We start from the raw sequence: 17,381 nt of genomic DNA, 5'->3' as shown, positions 1-17,381 counted from the left end.
AGGACTGGGCTTGGCTGTTCAGCCCTCTCTTCCATGTTGGTCTGCAGGCATTAAAAGCCTTGTATACAGGTGTAAGATACACCCAAGATGAAATGCAGATACTCCATGAAAGACACTAGAGAAACAATGTTGATGGTTTTACTTTAATGGTCCAACAAGTATAAGATACTGAAAGTATCTAATTGGTTATTGTAGAGTTTCCTTTTTTTACTGAAAGATGCTTGCTGAAATATTTACATATTTATCTATCTGTATTGAGGTTACCTTTCTGTAAAATTACTCTGCACTGAAAGTTCCTCATGGAAATTTTCAATGTAACCCATTTCACATTTAACACTGGTATTCACCTGTCCCACAGTTTAAAATAAAGCAGGGCGGTGCTGCTTGTATTAAGTGGGATTTGTCCAGCCCTGTCTGTAGTCCCAATTTGCCCCATTTGTATTTTGTATAAAATAACATTACGCCCCTAGAAGTTAAACCTGATCTAGCAGAACCTTTGTCACAATGTTTTGAATTGCAGTAAATAACCTTGTCAGTACATTATCCAGTCAAGGTCCTTCTCAACCCTGCTGCTGTTAGCTGAGGCACTTTGCTTGTTTCATAGACCGAACAGAGAGCACCAGTTTGGTGGGAGTGCAGTTGTTCCAAGAAAATAATTTGCATACAAGAAACAGTTGCTGATTCTACACAGGGTTATGAAAACTGGCTACATTTTAAGGGATCCTGTTGGTAGCATTTTCTCAAAAACATGTCAGCTCTCAGGGGGATTAGTGGGTAAAACCAGTGCTAAATATTTTGAGCAAACAGAACATTGGAAAAAAAACTACATTTAGACCGATTCCAAGAATTTTACTGAATGAAGGTATTATCTTGCTAGCTGTTTCTTGCTTGCAAACCTGAAAGCAGGCATCGAGAGGTTTAAACAATTTCTCTCCACTTTATGATTTGTAAGGTTTATATACAGGCGGTATCTGTAGACTGAAGCTAAGCATTACAAAAGGAGGTGCAGTCATGTAAACAGGCTATCTGGAGTCTGGCTCCAAAGTGTTTTTTTGCATTTGGGTGTTGTGAGCAAATACTTGTCTTTATTCTCAAGTGCTGCTGGATCATCGCAATTAAAGCAGGACATGGGCCACAGCACTTACAATAAGTCAAATATCTTCCCAACCTTACTAAGCCAGTAGGAACAGAGAACCGTATAAAGAGAGACAGGGGAACAGCTGTTTTCCACCATGTGACATTTATGTGTGCCCACGAATTCATTACCAAAAACCTTTGAATTCGCAACAAAGTAAAACTTTGAGAGACTTCTCGTCAAAATGTCTGTCACTGAAGTGACTTTTAGTGAGTGTTTCTTAAGGTTCTAGATGCTATTACATTGCCTCCTTGCCTTTGCACCTCCAGCACCTCTGCTGTTAAAGGATGTGGTTTCCATTGATCATGCATGCCTCTTTTCAGATGTTCAGTGCTACATTACATAATTACAGCAGCTTCTAAGCCTGGCTGATACAAGTTTTAATTGAATGCGGTACAGAGAGCTGAATTCCCTTTCTTATCGTTTCTCACAGTTGTTTACAGTTATTCCGAGAGCACTAATCCCATAGATCCTCCAGTGTGTCCTTCTTGAGTCATTGATGCTGTAATTCGGTAAACCACTGAGTTAGACATCACTGTGCGGATGAAGCAACGCAAAGGGAACATAAAACAAGCTGAAATCCATTCTGTCAGGCTCTAACCTATATAAACCTTGTAAAGCTCTGAGGTGAGTTTAGAACATGTTTTGTTGTTTTACCAGACTGATTATGTAATAGTCTACTGTATATCGGACAGATGGCTTTACTATTGGATCCGTAGGAAAAACAGAATAAATTTGAGCTGAGATTGGAAGAACACCGCAGGGTCCACTCAATTGATCTAAACTGTGGCGGATCTCAATACCATCGCTGTTTAAATATTTTAAAGACGGGGACTTTACGAAAACCAGTGTCTCAAACAGTATATGTGAGGTTCCTAAGTGTATTTTTGTCTTTTTAAAAATACAATACCAAAGTTTGTAATATTTTAACATTTAAAAGGTGGAGGTTTTCCTGACACTACACAGGGAGACACGCTGTACAATTCCAGCACACAAGATATTGCATTTTCTTGGATCATGCAGCCCTACAACTCAACTGTTTTCAGTACTCCATTTTTTTCCTTCATTTTGACAGTAATAGAGGTGTGACAGCTGGCAACTCAAACCTGAGTTGCAGGATTGTATTTAACTATATTAGCTATGTAGCAAAAACCTTCCATTCATTCGATTCCTAGCTGTAGCACGATGGAAAGCGAAATGCTCTTATGAACGAGGCCTCATGGATTCTGTCCAATGAGATGAGCTTTCTCTTGGCGGTGGTGCTGGTTTTGTGGTGTGAGCCTCAATCCACTATTAATTAAGCCCACTACTGTTCATTTAACCTCAGACAAAAGAGCTGTTGTATAGAAATGACATTTTGTCACCCTGCTAAGGTTTAGCATCTAATACACAAGGTCAAAGCCTTGTATTCCAGTTATACCACAGTTGGCATAAAGACCTCTTTTACCAGCACAAATACTAGCATACATTTAACTGGAGAGCTAGCAGCAACCACTGTGCTAAAAATAAAAGCAATTATTGTATCAATTGAAATGCCACTGAGAAGCTGGTGTATAGCTGTTATAAAACAAAATGTAAAAAAAGAAAACCCTAATATATCATGCAGGGGTCGAACAAAAAAAAAGAATTGAAAGCACACACTTTTGTGTATATGGGCTACCATTTACAAGAATTATGTTTTTTTTTTTTATGCTAATTAAATCCCTGGCATGTATTCTGTAATAAAGATGTGTCTGTCTGCTTTGATAGTGGTCCCATAATAGGCAGTTGGTTAGCAGGTGTTTCTTTACCCATGACAACACAATTTCCTGATGATTCACTTTTCAACTCAGTGCTGCCCTGGCAGCCCAAGGTGGTCCTTCGCCTCTTGACAGTGTTATGGTTGGTGTTTCTAATGTCTGTAGTCAGAGGAAGTGCATTGTGTAGCAGAGCAAACCACAAGTATATGAATGGCACAGTAGTTGTGTGGTGCCCGTCTTGTGGCTGCAGATTGCGTTAATAAACGATTTGAATCTGTACTTTACTCTGATTGGAACACTGAGATTGTGTGAGTGTTTTGCTTGTTGCAGTGCTGTGATTGGAACACTGAGATTGTATGAGTGTTCTGCTTGTTGCAGTCCGTTGCTCTGCTTGTGAACTCTTCCCTGCCCTGCACACTCGTGTTTTACAGCCAGGATGTTTTTTTTTCAAGCTCCTGCCTCTATTGTTTCACAGACCCCAGCAGCCTAGCTGTGGTGGAGCCCTGCCAGCCAGCTTCCCCTCTGTGCAGTGTACTAGGCTCCAGTACACTGTCTGCAGATCTGAGCAACACTTAATTGAATAACCTTACAGTGTATCATATTGCCCCCGTTTACATAATGCAGTGCAGGTCAGGTTTAACACTAGAACAATGAACATTAGCAGTTGATTATTTGTCTTCTTGTATAAACCACTCAAGCCACTGCTGGACCCCAGGACAATTTTCAGTTGTCTTTTACAGTCCCTGCTAGAACCTCATATGTGCAGCTTATACCTCGCAAGGTCAGAGCATGTCACTAAACAGTGTTTAAGTGGCATACACAAATGAACTGGTGGGCCAAAGTGTTGAATTGTAGTACAATAGAGGTTTGTTAGTGGTCTTTCTGCCGTGGTAAATATGCCTAGTTATTTTGTTTTTCCTGTGCTGTATATTATTGCTGTATATTATGCTGAATCTACATATTTTCAGCCATGCTTTTTACAATGTATGTTGCTATGCATTTGCCATTAACCCCAGACTTTAAAATTAGAAATAGCAAAATACTATGCTGGTCTGGTTGTAATTTTACCTGCATAGTTCTGTTACAGAAATAATGTATACCCGAGTGTGTGCATGAAAAGATATTCAATACTTGTAGATGTGCCTTTCTGTTGGCTATGCTGTTTCCATTATTTTCTACTGGATTTAAATCCCAGATTGGGGAAGGGTCCCAGTACCTGTTTGTCCTTCATATAGTTTGGCCACACTGAAGATACTGAAGGAAAATCTTTTTTTTGCCCAACGCTTTGCTGAGATTGACCATTTATTTCTCTTATAAAAGTTTACTACTGTAACAACACAACAAAGTGTAATATTAAAGCACAGCGAAAGCATGGTAAAGCATAGGAAAGCATTGTTTAGAAAAGTATAGCACGGTCAAGCATATTAATACAAATGACAAACCAGGGTAAACAATGGTTAAATTAAAAAAAGAGGTTTTGATTCATACATTTTTATGATGCTTATTTTTCTTTTATAAGCTTTACATGTCAAGAGTATACATGCGTCCTGTCAGTGTCCTAGTAATGCCCTTTCAGCCATACATAAATCAACAGAAACAAACAGAATTATAAACACTGGTTTGAAAAAAACCTTCTTAATACACTGTATTAATAAACAGTAATGATAACAGCCTGTTCTGAATGAATCTGATTTTGTTTTGAATGGTACCAACATGTAATCTCAGTTTGCACTGTCGGGGTTAATTAGTTCTTGTGAATGTTTCGCACTCCCTCTTGTAGGGTCTGCTTGAGGAAGGAAATTTGAAATCCCACTGCACCCAGTAACCTCCATTTTTAGGGCCCAAGCTTTTATTAATTTAGCCAGACTTGGCTGCCAATTGTTCTCCACCCATAATCATTACATCCGCAGCAGCTTTTCAAAACATTCCACAGCACAGAACATAGGTGGAATTAACTGATAAGGGACCAGGCAGAGCTCTAGTGACCTCTAGTGGAGCTCTGGCGGTTTTGCAGGCTGACTGAAGGAGACAGAACTTATTTTTAATTGCCTGGCAAAGTAAGGGCAATTTTGAACACATTCGCTCACTTGTATTATTATTAAGTGTTTTACTCAGTTACATTGTAATAAACACTGTGAATAAACCTATGTCACTTTAAATACACCCGTTACAAAACAATTTTACAATTTTACTACTTCAGTTTTATTTAGAATGAATGTACACAAAACTTTAAGGAACTTTTAAATCTAACTGTATAATAGTAGTTTTTTTTTTTTCCCCCCTAGCTTTATCTTATAAATCTTTTAAGGTTACAGTAAATTAAATAGGATTACCTCCTCACCAGTACATCCTGTACTGTTTTATTGTTGTGCATCGTATGACAAAGGGGGATATCTGTTGGATTTCACTCATATATAAGTCCTAGGACCCTGCTTAGTCAGGCTACCTGGCCTGGGAGTAAAAAGAATATCAATAACCGAACTAGTGTAACACCCAATACCATTGTACAATATTAATCATTTAAAAGATTTGTCTTCTCTCTCCGCAGCCACCGAACAAAGTGAGCAGTCCAGCACCTTCGCTGATCTAGAAAGCTGGGAGTCCCCCTCTCAGACTGACAGCACTTACATTTCTACAAGCTTCACAAGAGCCGGGGAGAGGACTTTGTTATCCGTAAGCATGAATAGCACCTCACCCTATACCGGGGTCACTAACTCCTCCCAGCCTGCCCAGACTGATACCACTGAAGTCGAGCCCAGTGAAAGTGGGGAAGGCAGCTCCAGTAAACATTCCGAGTTAGTGGTAACTTCCACAGGACCCGCATCTAGAAATAGTTCTGAAGGACTGATTGATTCCACCACCGAGCTATCACAGAACGAAACATCAAGTGATAGCTTTCCAAATGAAACGCAGTCGTCCACTGACACCACATCAGTCATCACGTCCAAAACCACTTTACCTTTCACTTCTTCAAGCAGTGAAAACACCACGAGCACCAGCAACAACACCTCTGAACAGACAGATGCTGCCGGTACATCGCTGTCTTCCTCCACCGAAACCACATCTTCCTCATCGTCTTCATCCGCCTCGGGTTCATCCACCTCCGAGTCACTGCCACCATCATCTTCTGGTGACAGCGTTTCAAACGGCACGCAGTTTTCGAGCAACTCCTTCGTGGCCCCTGTCACAGACACAGCTGTCGTCACTGAATCTTCACCATGGCCTTCGTTTACTAGAGTGGAGGATTATACAGAGAAGCCCCTGCCACACACTGTGGAGAATAGCACTGGCTCAGCTGTGACCGCTGTCCCGGATGTGCAGACAGACACCGAGAGGCAGCTTGACGACTCTTCCACTGAACTCAGCTCCTCCGGTCGCACACCCACTAACAGCTCTTCCGAGGAGCCTTTCCCTACCAAAACCAACAGCACGGCTGGAACGATGGACATCCTCGCTACAACCCTGGAAGGAATCACACACAGGACAACAATCTCAGATGACACCACGCAGCTGACTAGCACCGCTTCAACCAAGATAACCCATCCCTCTCTGCCCAGCACAACAGAGGAGTCTGAAACCGACGAAACTGCTCCTTTGACAACACAAACGACTTTTGAGCCTCAGACGACCGGCGGCACTACAGAACATCTTTCAAGGACTGACGATGCAAGCACTGATAGCTCCACAATCCCTAGTGTTTTCTACACTGATGGGACAACTCTAGTGTTTGAAACAAGCACTGCCACCCCAGGAAAAACCTCCGAAAACAACAAGCCCACCACCGTAACTTATAGGACAACGGCACTTAGCATGACTACTGAAACGCTGTCCACAACCGCACAACGCACTGAAAAAGCAACGACAGTGGTCCAAGTTACCAGTTCCAAAGTGTTAGTGACTACCACAGTTATACCAGGTAAATGTTATGGGATTATGTTTTTGACATATTAACTGAACAGACCGACCCATTACCAGTACTGGCACCTTCAGTGAACATATGACTCACATAGACCGCTGTGAAATGTGCCTTAGAACACTAGGCTTTTTGCAATGCTTTTTGCAAAAAAGGATGACTGTACCATACGTGAGATATAAGGGATACTGTACCTGCTGAAACCTAGGATGTAGCAGCTCTGGTCTCTTTTTAACCAGCCTTCGAAATCTTTGACCTGTGCTGCTGACCAAATTCTACCATCATCTTATGTAGCTGTTAGAGAATAATAGCATCCGTAACTTAAGAGCTCCTGGTATTTAATGACAACGTCTTAGATGTTAATATAAAGTCAATTTTTTTTTAAGGTAGAGAAAAACAAGATACCCGTATTACAAAACTAGCAAGAAATAATAATATTACTCTCTGGAGCCATCCATAGGTTTCTAAATGCTTGTGTCCTTTTCTATGGTACCAATACTGTGTATATTTATTTACCCAGGAAGTATGAACGTTTTCTAGGTTTGAACATCCTTACTATTCCTACTGTAAGTTAATCAATTTAATGTATTGTTGAAAAAAAAAAGAAAAAAAAAAGAAAAAGCAATACTCATGAATAATCTTAGTATTCTAATGATAATGTGGCCGATGGGCTCTGCTTCGTGAGGTGTTGGTGCATCCCACAAACTTTTACTCATGTATCCATGGTCTCTGTTTTGTAAGTTCTTCTGGAGCAGCCACTGTGTGAGAGGCCTGCCTCAGGATGTCGATGAAAGCCGACACAGAGTTAAAATGTTCACTCCCAATAACAAAGGACTTCCTGATCAGTCCCACAGGGCTCACACCCTTCCACTGTACTTTTGTCCAAAGTTCACAATTAAATTGACAGCAGACTGTACAGCCGCAGCTTAATTGCCACAATAAAATAAATAAATGAAAAACACTTCCCTTATAAAGACTGCATTGAAAACAGTTTCTTATCAAAATGTACCAGGTGATTACCTCAGTCAGAAAGCAATAGCTAAACCAGACACAGAGGACAGGTCAGTCATTGCATGAGAGGCATATTACATACAGGCACAATATGGCTTTATCATCGCAGTCCTGACACTGCTGTGTATTGTGATTGACCATTGATGCTTAAACATCATGCAAGTTGTGAACATAGTTATTGTTATATTCTATTGCAGCAAACTCTGGAATTGTCTTTCTTGTTCCTGTTTGTGCTCCCCTGAGGCAAAAGCATTTAAAACGTTCTAACATAGCAAGCTTTACAAGCTAACCGTTGGAATGAATATTACCTAAAAAGGTAATAAATAAATAAATAAATAAATACCAAAAAATAAATTTACTCTGTTGCACAACTATAAACTGTTAAAAGTCATTTCTATGTCTTGCAGTAATACAGAGTGGGCCAAAAGTTGCTTTCATATACTGTGCGTGCATCTGTTGGAAATGGCAAGGCTAGGTACTTGGTGTTGTGCTAAGATGGCTTCTCAGTTCATTCTCGTTTTATATTAGGACAAATCAACAACCCTGCTAAGCAAAGACAGCTTTTATTTTCCAGCTACAGTAGTGACTAACTGAAGTAGATCTCATCTATGTAGCATTGACTACTGGGAAATCTTGTAGATATTCTAATCATTCTACCAAGGAAGATGGAGGATAAACGGTGAATCGTTTTGTTTTTCCCTTTTTAACAGTGAGTATTTGCAAACAGCACCCTTGCATTAACAGTGGAAAGTGTGTCGTTGAGAATGGAGGTCGTCGCTGTAGCTGTCCACCGGCCTGGCAAGGGGATGACTGCAGTGAAGGTACTGTGTGAATCACTAACCTTGTGTGAGCAGCTTCATGCCTTGTTTATTTCAATGTAAAACATGCATGTTGTATATTAACCCATAGTGTTTTATAACAGCCAGAAATTTAACTACCTGCTAACTATTTAAAGTTAAAGTGGAATGTTTTATAATCTCTCTTTGGTGCAGTCATTTCTTCACTTGGCTCTCAATAGCTGTCTCTGAGCTCGCTCAAGGCCTTGTGCCTGTGATTCCTAATTCCTGAGAAACCTTGTGATACTGTGACTCTGTTGGTCCTTCCTGTTGTATGATTTGGTGCAGAAGTGTTTTTAAGCTGTTGTCAACTTATCTTTTGGGATCTGAACATCATAATATCCCAAACTAATTTACAGAACAGCCTTACCAGTGTTACTACGGTAAGATTTCCACCACCAGTGAACCAAAATCATTGAAATACCACACAAGATTTTCAACATCAGTTTATGTAGCCAAACACTGAGGGAAGAGGTAACACACACTCCTGTGCTCTATCTGTCAATGTTGTGTGAAAGTTAGCTCTGAGGATTGAAACTGAAACTGGTGTAGGACAGTGTCAGGGTTGGCATGGGTAAAGTGGTAAATGCAGAACGATTTTTTTGTATTGTGTCTAATAATTAGTGTTGGAAGTTACTTTTAAAAATTAATCCATTACGGTTACAATTTACTTGTGTGTTTTTATTGTAACTAGTTACAGCAAATCATTACATTGAAAACAATGTAACTAGGTTAGCATTAGTCCTTTCACTATAAGTAACCAAGTTATTTTTTTCACCTAAAATTGTTATGTGTCACCACATTTCATTACCTGTCTGAACCATTAGTCACAAGTTACTGAACAATCCGATCACAGCAATGCACTGCGTGTAATAATGAACTATTAATAATGAATGAATGAACTGCTAATAATGAACTTGCTACTGTTTTGCCTTGATCAGATGTGGACGAGTGTTTGTCTAGCCTGTGCCCAGCGGACTCCACCTGTGTCAACACCCACGGGTCTTTCACCTGCGAGTGCCCGCTGGGCTACACCCTGCAGGAAGGAAGGAGATGCGCACTTGGTGAGACACGAATACACAAAGCAGCACCACAAGGATGTTACGCTTTGCCACAGTGTCTTTCAATCTGCAATGATTCCTTTTGTTAAAAGTTGTTCACAGAGTCTATTTTAATGATCTGAACAGTGATTCATCTTTATCGCCTTCCCTAAAATGTATAAACCTGATATTGTGCATATTGTATCTCCTTCCACTGTGTTTTTATTGTGCTTAGTGGTGTAAATAAGGTAGTCAATATATCACCTCTAGGGGGAAATGCCAGAGGATGTAATATACAGTTAAGACATGAAGGTAATTCCCTGGCCACCTATCACAGGGTGAGTCAGAAATCAATGCACAGATGAGATGAACTAATTTATTCATTGATAAACACAAGAGCTACAGATACTGTTCAGACTTGTCCAGTGACTTGAATCACTCTTCTTATATACTGTATAGTGCCAATGTGTTATTGTGTTGTTGTTGTTGTTATCTTTATGAACGTAATTTATTTGGTTTTCCCAGCCAGGACATTCCTAGGCAGCTTCCTTCCAAACAACACAAATATCTGGATTACAGAAACTCAGGAAATCCAAAGAGAATTACTACACATGGTAAGGTCACAATAGACTAGTTATACTAATGGTGGTAGACACTGCAGATGTGTTGTTGGTAATAGAATATAACCCTTATTTATCAAAGTTCACTTCCGTGTAGCTGGATAACAGCATGTGAATCCTAATGAAAGCACAGGCACATATGGTGACAGATGGTAAACCATGATATACTGAAAAATAAATGCACATAAAAGCAATGAGAAAGCCTTTGCCATAGTCTTACTATGCATTGACCATTTACAATTTATGTAAATATGCTTTACTGTACCTCTCTGTGCTTTTCAATGCTTCTTTATGCTTTACCGTACCTCTCTGTGTTTTACAATGCTTACCTATGCTTTACCATTCATCTTTCACTGTGCTTTATTACACTTTGCTATGCTTTACTGTGGACAAACTTTTATAAGGGCCAGAGAAACAAAAGCTGTGAAACATGATCGTAACTTGTAGAACTTGATGAAGACTTTATTGGGAATTGGGTTCCATGGCCTAAAAGCATGGTCTCTAATGAAGCATGATAGCTAACGAATTTCACTTTTTATGAATGTCTTTCAGCTCAACACATCTCTCTCCCACTTTAGAGGCTATTATAGATCTACACTTACTGTTGCCAGGTGAATACATGTTTTGAAACTTAATCATCTTTATCTTTTATAATTATTTATTGAAACTCAAATAATTGCTATGAAGTCATCATTTCTTTTTTTTACAGGGGGGCTGATTGGCTGAACGTTTCTGCTTTGAACTTTTTTTCAATATCTTCTAATGTGACCTCACAGGAAGTGCTTGCCAGTGTGCAGCAGTACATGAGAAACTGGAGCCCTACAAATGAGCACAGCGACCTTCTACACAGCTTGGCCTACACAGGTAAAGGCAAAATGACTGCGACATTTAAACAAATACAGATCTCAAGAGAATGGACACCAAAATAACCCAAAGTAAATATACTGGGTGAGGAAAGACATGCATGGAGTGGTGGGCTGGACACGCCTCCCATCAATGCAGGAAATCTTGAATAGTACATGTGCTTTTGGGTGTTAGATACCATGAACTCAATGGCCATTTCATATTGCCTACAGCATCCATTGGATAGAGTGTTATGGATGTAATCCAAATATTCTGAATAAAACTGCTGCATCATGCATCTGTGTGTGCTGATGTCATCTTCCGTGCAGTGAAGTTTGATGCGTATCATCTGTTTGTCGCCCCCCCCCCCCCCCCCCCCCCCAGCTGTGAGTCTGTGCAGCCTCAAGGTTCCTCGCTGCGACTTGGACACATCTCAGTGTTCTGATGCCTATGGGATTGCGTTCTGTCAGTGCAAGCCAGGCTACTTCAAATACAACGACAACGACCACTCCTGCAAAGGTGAGGCTTTCCAGTGCAGGTCTCTACACCCTCAAAACCACACAGAGGTTCCAAGCTTATATAACTGCTCTGCTGTGTTAAATACTGTTCTCTCTTACTTATTTTGCTTTCTTACTATGTGACACATGAAATATTAAGGGCAGCGAATGAGGGCAGGGTCCTTGCATAGTAAAGTATAATAGATTCATAAGTAACCATCAATAAACCAAATTAGTGAATTATCCAATCTTGAAATGTATAATCTTGTAGCATTGTATTTTTTGTTGTATCACATGGTGTGTGCTGTATTTTTTGTTGTATCACACAGTGTGTGCTGTATTTTTTTGTTGTATCACACGGTGTGTGTTGTATTTTTTGTTGTATCGCACAGTGTGTGCTGTACTTTTGTAGGTTTGGATAGCCCGTTTTTAGATCATTTAATGACAGCTGCAGCTCTGTGTGTGGAGCTGCAGTCTATCTCTGGGGGTGTAGTCACTGCAAAGCAGCCTGAGCTGTCAAAGGTGCCAATGAAAGTGTCTAATAATTCAGCACTGTGCGATTGATAAATGTGGTGTTAGATTTTCCATTCCCATTCCTTCTCTCCAGTTTATGGTAAAGGATCCTGCACAGCATTTATTTATTTTTTGGTAAAATTATTATTTTCTTTTTTTTTTTCCTAGCATGTGATGATGGTCATAAACTAGAAAACAGTACCTGTGTAAGGTAAGGAGAATAAATAGTGTTTAATAGAGAACAAGAGTCTTGTACCCAAGCTCTCATATACTGAGGTTGCCATGTTGCAATCTTGTCAACATTTTTTTTTTGTTTTGAAGTGTTCATTAGTAACTTGAAGTAGACTTAATTTTATGCTGTATTTGTTTCTAATTCCTTTCTACATTCATTTTCCCTAAAGACAAAATAAATGTTCTTTATAAAGCAGTATAAGTTTTTTTCTCTGAAAATGAAGTATTTATTTTAAATCGGCACACTTTTTGTTTTAGAAATGTTGTTTCAACAGATGTATGTGGTTATTTTACAGCTGCCCTTTTGGTTTCGGTGGATTTAACTGTGGAAACCGTGAGTAATCCATTGGAAAAATTATCTATTTCCCATTCACTTCCATAGACATTCCAAACCCAGTTGTCCTGTGATAACATCAGTGTACAGTTTGGGAAAACAAACATCACAAAGGGTCCATTGACAAAAACAAACTTTTATCAAGAATGACTCATTCGGTTGATGTCGGACAGAATCAAAAAATAACTTTTGTATTAAAAATGATGATTTTAAAACATGTGCTTGGAGGTAACCACTTCTCTCAATAGTAACTTGAATTTAACTTATCAATAAAAGTAAACATTCACACAACACACATGCACACTCTTACACTGAAATTCTGCTCTGAATAGTATACATGTAGAGATCTGATATGGTGAGGATAAAGAACATCTGACAGGATTGTGTTGATTGTCGCATGCAAAATGCCTTCCAACGTCACACTATATAACATAGATAGATAGATAGATAGATCATTGAAAAACAGCAAAAAACTCCATATCCAAGGTGAAGGAGGACAGGATACCCATCAATCACTACAAATACTTAATGAAGAAGAAAAGTGAAAACACATGTTCTTTTCCCTTGCTATCTGAAGAAGGTGGAAGCCAAATTGTTGTAGCTAATTATTAAAATAGTTTGCATTTTGTCAATTACTTCTTTTTTCATTTTATATATATATATGTAAATGTCAATGAGTCAATTCAGAACGCTGCACCACCTTTTTGATGTGAGTTGAGTGAATGTGTAAGCAGCCTGTGTGATGAAAATGTGCCTTTATTTACCAGACACATCTGTCTTCCAATTTTTAGCTTACAAATTGATCACCGTGGTATTGGCAGCGGCTGGTGGAAGTCTGCTGTTAATTCTGGGAATATCTCTCATAGTTATATGCTGCAGGTAAGTACAGACCTTTGACCTTTTTGTTGGATTTTATAAGAAGTAATAAAACAGTAAATTGCACCTGTAGCATGCACATCGTTTTTATAATGCATTTCAAGGGTGAAGTTCTAGAACTCTGTGTTTACACAGCCTTTCCAAACGCTCCATCATAAAGACCTTGATAAAAAATCTCTTGTTAAACTCCTGTCTGAAGATTTTACTTGTTTTCTATTTAGTACTTCTATCTATTTAGTTTTGGTATCAAAGAACATAAGAAGAATTCAGATTTATATTGCCATGAATTTCAACACACATGGGACTGTAAACAAGAAGAATGTGGCTGTCATTTCTCACCCAAAGTTGAAATGAATGTATATTTAAAGTATTTATCAACAGGTCATACATATATAGACCCATAACCTCTTGGGTTTGAGCAGAATATACGGGCACCACTCTACTTTAACCTAACTTAAAAACATCTTTACAGCAATAATTACACTATGTAACACAATTTTTGTTCCTGGGTAGTAAGTGTTATTTCCTAATTGCTTATGCCTCAAAAGTATAGAAAATGGCTATTATTCCCCACAAACTTTGCTTTTGTGACCAGGACAGTGATATTTTGAAATATCACTATTTCCAATGAGAAAACAGGAGCTTTTGTGTCTTTTCGTTCACATAAAGTCAGAAAATAAAATATCTATTTACAGTATAATCGTAAATCTCGAAAAACTACTCACTTCTAAATCTTTTGTAGTCATCTTTGTTTTACTTTAGTATAAATACATGTTAATTTGGATTCATATGTTGTTTTTTTTCACACTCACTACCCAGGAACAAAAAATAAATAAAAATTGTTACACGGTGTTATCAGTGTGCAGGTGGAAGGCCAGTTGTGGGTATATTAAAGCAAGGGCAGAAACAGGTTTCAAGAAACTGCTCAGAATGAATGTGCCCTACTATATCTGCCACTTTCTTGACAGTTATCATTTTACAGTTTTATTTTTGTGATCCTTTCAGAGAATGGGATTTTGTCTTTGCACTGTCTTCTAAATAGAGCCCTATACTGAGTTATGCTGTGGCTGTGAAGACCTTTTCAGTAAAACAATATATAAAGTTGTAGTCAATAATTTCTAGAAATGTCCCGAAAACAAAGAATTTTAGGGAAAATCTTTTGTAGCAAAAGTTTTGCTTTTGTGGTTGAGGGAAAAAAGTTACAAGAAATAGATGTTACAATTATTTATTTCAGAATTTTTTTTGCAAAACTCCAAAAATGCTAATTCAAAAGTAGTCATACTCTGACAGGGAAAATTTAATTAATAGCATGTTGAGGCACCTTCAGCAATAATTACCTCTTTTAAATGATTAGGATATTTGCCAAAGAGTTTTTGGCATGTTTGTACCACCTCCATGTTTGACAGTAGGTATGGTGTTCTTTTCTTTGTACGCCTCACCAGACTGTCTCCAAATATAATGACTATCAGCGTGACCAAATAGCTCGATTATTGTTTCATCACTCCACAAAACCTTTGACCAGAACTCATATCCATTATTCAAATGCCGTTTTGCAAACTTTCCTAAGACTGGCTTTTTCCTTGGCCTGCGACCATTGAGACCTTCATCATGCAATACTCGGCCTATGATTGAAATGGAAACCCCAGTGCCACTTGCAGCCAGTTCACTTTGAATATCTTTGGCAGTCAATCTCAAATTGTTATTAACTTTCCTTATAATTCTTCTACTTGTTCTTGTTGAAAGAACATTCTTTCTTCCAGACCGAGGGAGCGTTGTTACAGTCTTGTAATTCTTGATACTAGAAACAATAGTTGAAATTGGGATGCTCATGTACTTGGAAATCTTCTTGTATCCTTCTCCAGCTTTATGACAATAAATAATTTTCTGTCTAAGGTCTTCAGATAGCTCTTTATGTTTTCCCATATTGACTTATTGGTAATGACAACAATCATCCTATGCCTAAACCTTTTATACTCTAGAACAGTGGTCCTCAAAGTGGTGCCCTTAAATTATGGGCTGTGAACACATTTCTAGCGGGTCATAGCATGGGAAAATAAATAAAGCTTTAACACGTTTTCCAACAAAAGGATCACAGCAGTCTACTGACAGTGCTACTCGTTTATGCTGTGCTTGTATGTACTCGACATATTTTTTTTCCTGAAGGTCCTCTGCGATACGATCAACCAATTGAATATCTGCATTTTCTCTGTGGTAGTCCAATCATAAGTTAAACTGGGCTTACACTGCACGATTTTTGCAATTGGGAGATGCAGCGCCACTCACACTTACCGATTGAGGTACGATTTCTCACTATAGATCGAGGATTGCGAGCTACGCTCACTCCATGAGATATCTTGTCGCGGACTGCACCTATTTTCATTGCAGATTCGTAGACATCATTCGGGTGAATCGTGGACTCAAGTGAGGAGGCGATCACTGCTGTCTGCATTGTTTAAAAAAAACAGAAAAAAAAGAAAACATGGAGAAGATCCATTTGGACGTGCAATTAGATTAATAGACGTGGCCAGTACGGACTGATGATGCAACTCGAGTCGAGGTGCAACCAAAATAATAAAATCTAATCTGTTCAAAAAGCACTCACTCGTAGTACAAAATATTTATTAGATTCAAAGATTGGCATGGGAGATTGGCTGTCAAGCAATCTTCATCAGAATACCAAATTCTAATGAATAATTTGAGGACTTTTAAACTAATAAATATTTTGTACTACGAGCGAGTATTGCGTTTTTGAACAGACTAAAATACAACTTTACTAGTAGGCTACTACAAGTTTTTTTATAGGTTTAAATATGCAACAATGTAATCTACATTCTCTCTATTTCTCACACACACACAGATGCGCACCCCTCTTCGTATTTTGAATAAATTAGCAATACAAGCACACAGTAGGGGTTTGAAAGGGATATCGAATACGAGTGACTGTAGAAATTGATAGCCAGGAACGCACACACTACCACACACAGTATCTGGTTCGTTTTCTGACATGTTTGAAATTTGTCGGGACATCGTAAGAGCGTCGGAAGATCGCAGAAGCTATTAACGGGGCATCGTAGACCCTCTCACACTTATAGACCAGAAGCAAGAATTCATCACTATATATATATATATATATATATATATATATATATATATATATATATATATATATATGTCGCGGGAAGGCAGTGTGTAAGATAAGAACCTATGCAATAGTCAGCGTGCCCACAAATAGCCAAGTAAAATCAATTTATGCCCGTGCCAAAATTACTTTGAAGACCCCTGCTCTAGAATGTTCACTCCAATCCAGCATTATCAGATTGAAATTTCTAGAACCTTGTAGACAATACTATCATAGCATCAACAAAAAAAATGCCAAGATAAATAATTGTAGACATCTATTTCTTGTAACTTTTTTCCTCATCCACAAAAGCAAAACTTTTTTTCCTAAAATTCTTTTTGTGAAATTTCTAGAAATTATAAATTTCCATTGGTATATGTAAACTTTTGACTACAACTGTATATATTGTTTTACTGAAAAGGTCTTCACAGCCACAGCATAACTCGACATAATATGTCTTACGTACTTTCCACTGTATTTAATGTATTATGCATTGTTTGTTTGTTTTTTACTATATACCATGTATTATTAATTTATCTGTATTTAAAGTATTATGGCTTTTCTTGTTACTGCATCTTGCGCTTTGTGATGGTGGTCCACTATGAAATGCGCTATATAAAATAGAGATTGATTGATTAAATATAGGGTTCTATTTTGAAGAGTATGCAAAAGACA

At 38.5% G+C, this 17,381-nt stretch overlaps 1 protein-coding gene across 1 annotated transcript in view; it reads left to right on the top strand.

Moving 5' to 3' along the window:
- The window catches only part of LOC121323360 (protein HEG-like), a 31,274-nt gene that overhangs the window by 9,000 nt on the left and 4,893 nt on the right, over positions 1-17,381 (top strand). Inside the window, exons 2-11 of the mRNA XM_041264381.1 lie at positions 5,423-6,790; positions 8,509-8,619; positions 9,576-9,698; positions 10,200-10,288; positions 10,847-10,905; positions 11,004-11,158; positions 11,522-11,656; positions 12,316-12,358; positions 12,675-12,712; positions 13,504-13,591. Coding sequence (XP_041120315.1) covers positions 5,423-6,790; positions 8,509-8,619; positions 9,576-9,698; positions 10,200-10,288; positions 10,847-10,905; positions 11,004-11,158; positions 11,522-11,656; positions 12,316-12,358; positions 12,675-12,712; positions 13,504-13,591 — 2,209 coding nt within the window. The remainder of the gene's footprint in view (positions 1-5,422; positions 6,791-8,508; positions 8,620-9,575; positions 9,699-10,199; positions 10,289-10,846; positions 10,906-11,003; positions 11,159-11,521; positions 11,657-12,315; positions 12,359-12,674; positions 12,713-13,503; positions 13,592-17,381) is intronic.

The sequence above is a fragment of the Polyodon spathula genome, chromosome 11 (assembly GCF_017654505.1).
Source record: "Polyodon spathula isolate WHYD16114869_AA chromosome 11, ASM1765450v1, whole genome shotgun sequence".
NCBI classification, from domain to species: domain Eukaryota; kingdom Metazoa; phylum Chordata; class Actinopteri; order Acipenseriformes; family Polyodontidae; genus Polyodon; species Polyodon spathula.
Note: the sequence above shows the minus strand (reverse complement) of the source record. Positions and strands in the feature narration are given on the sequence as shown.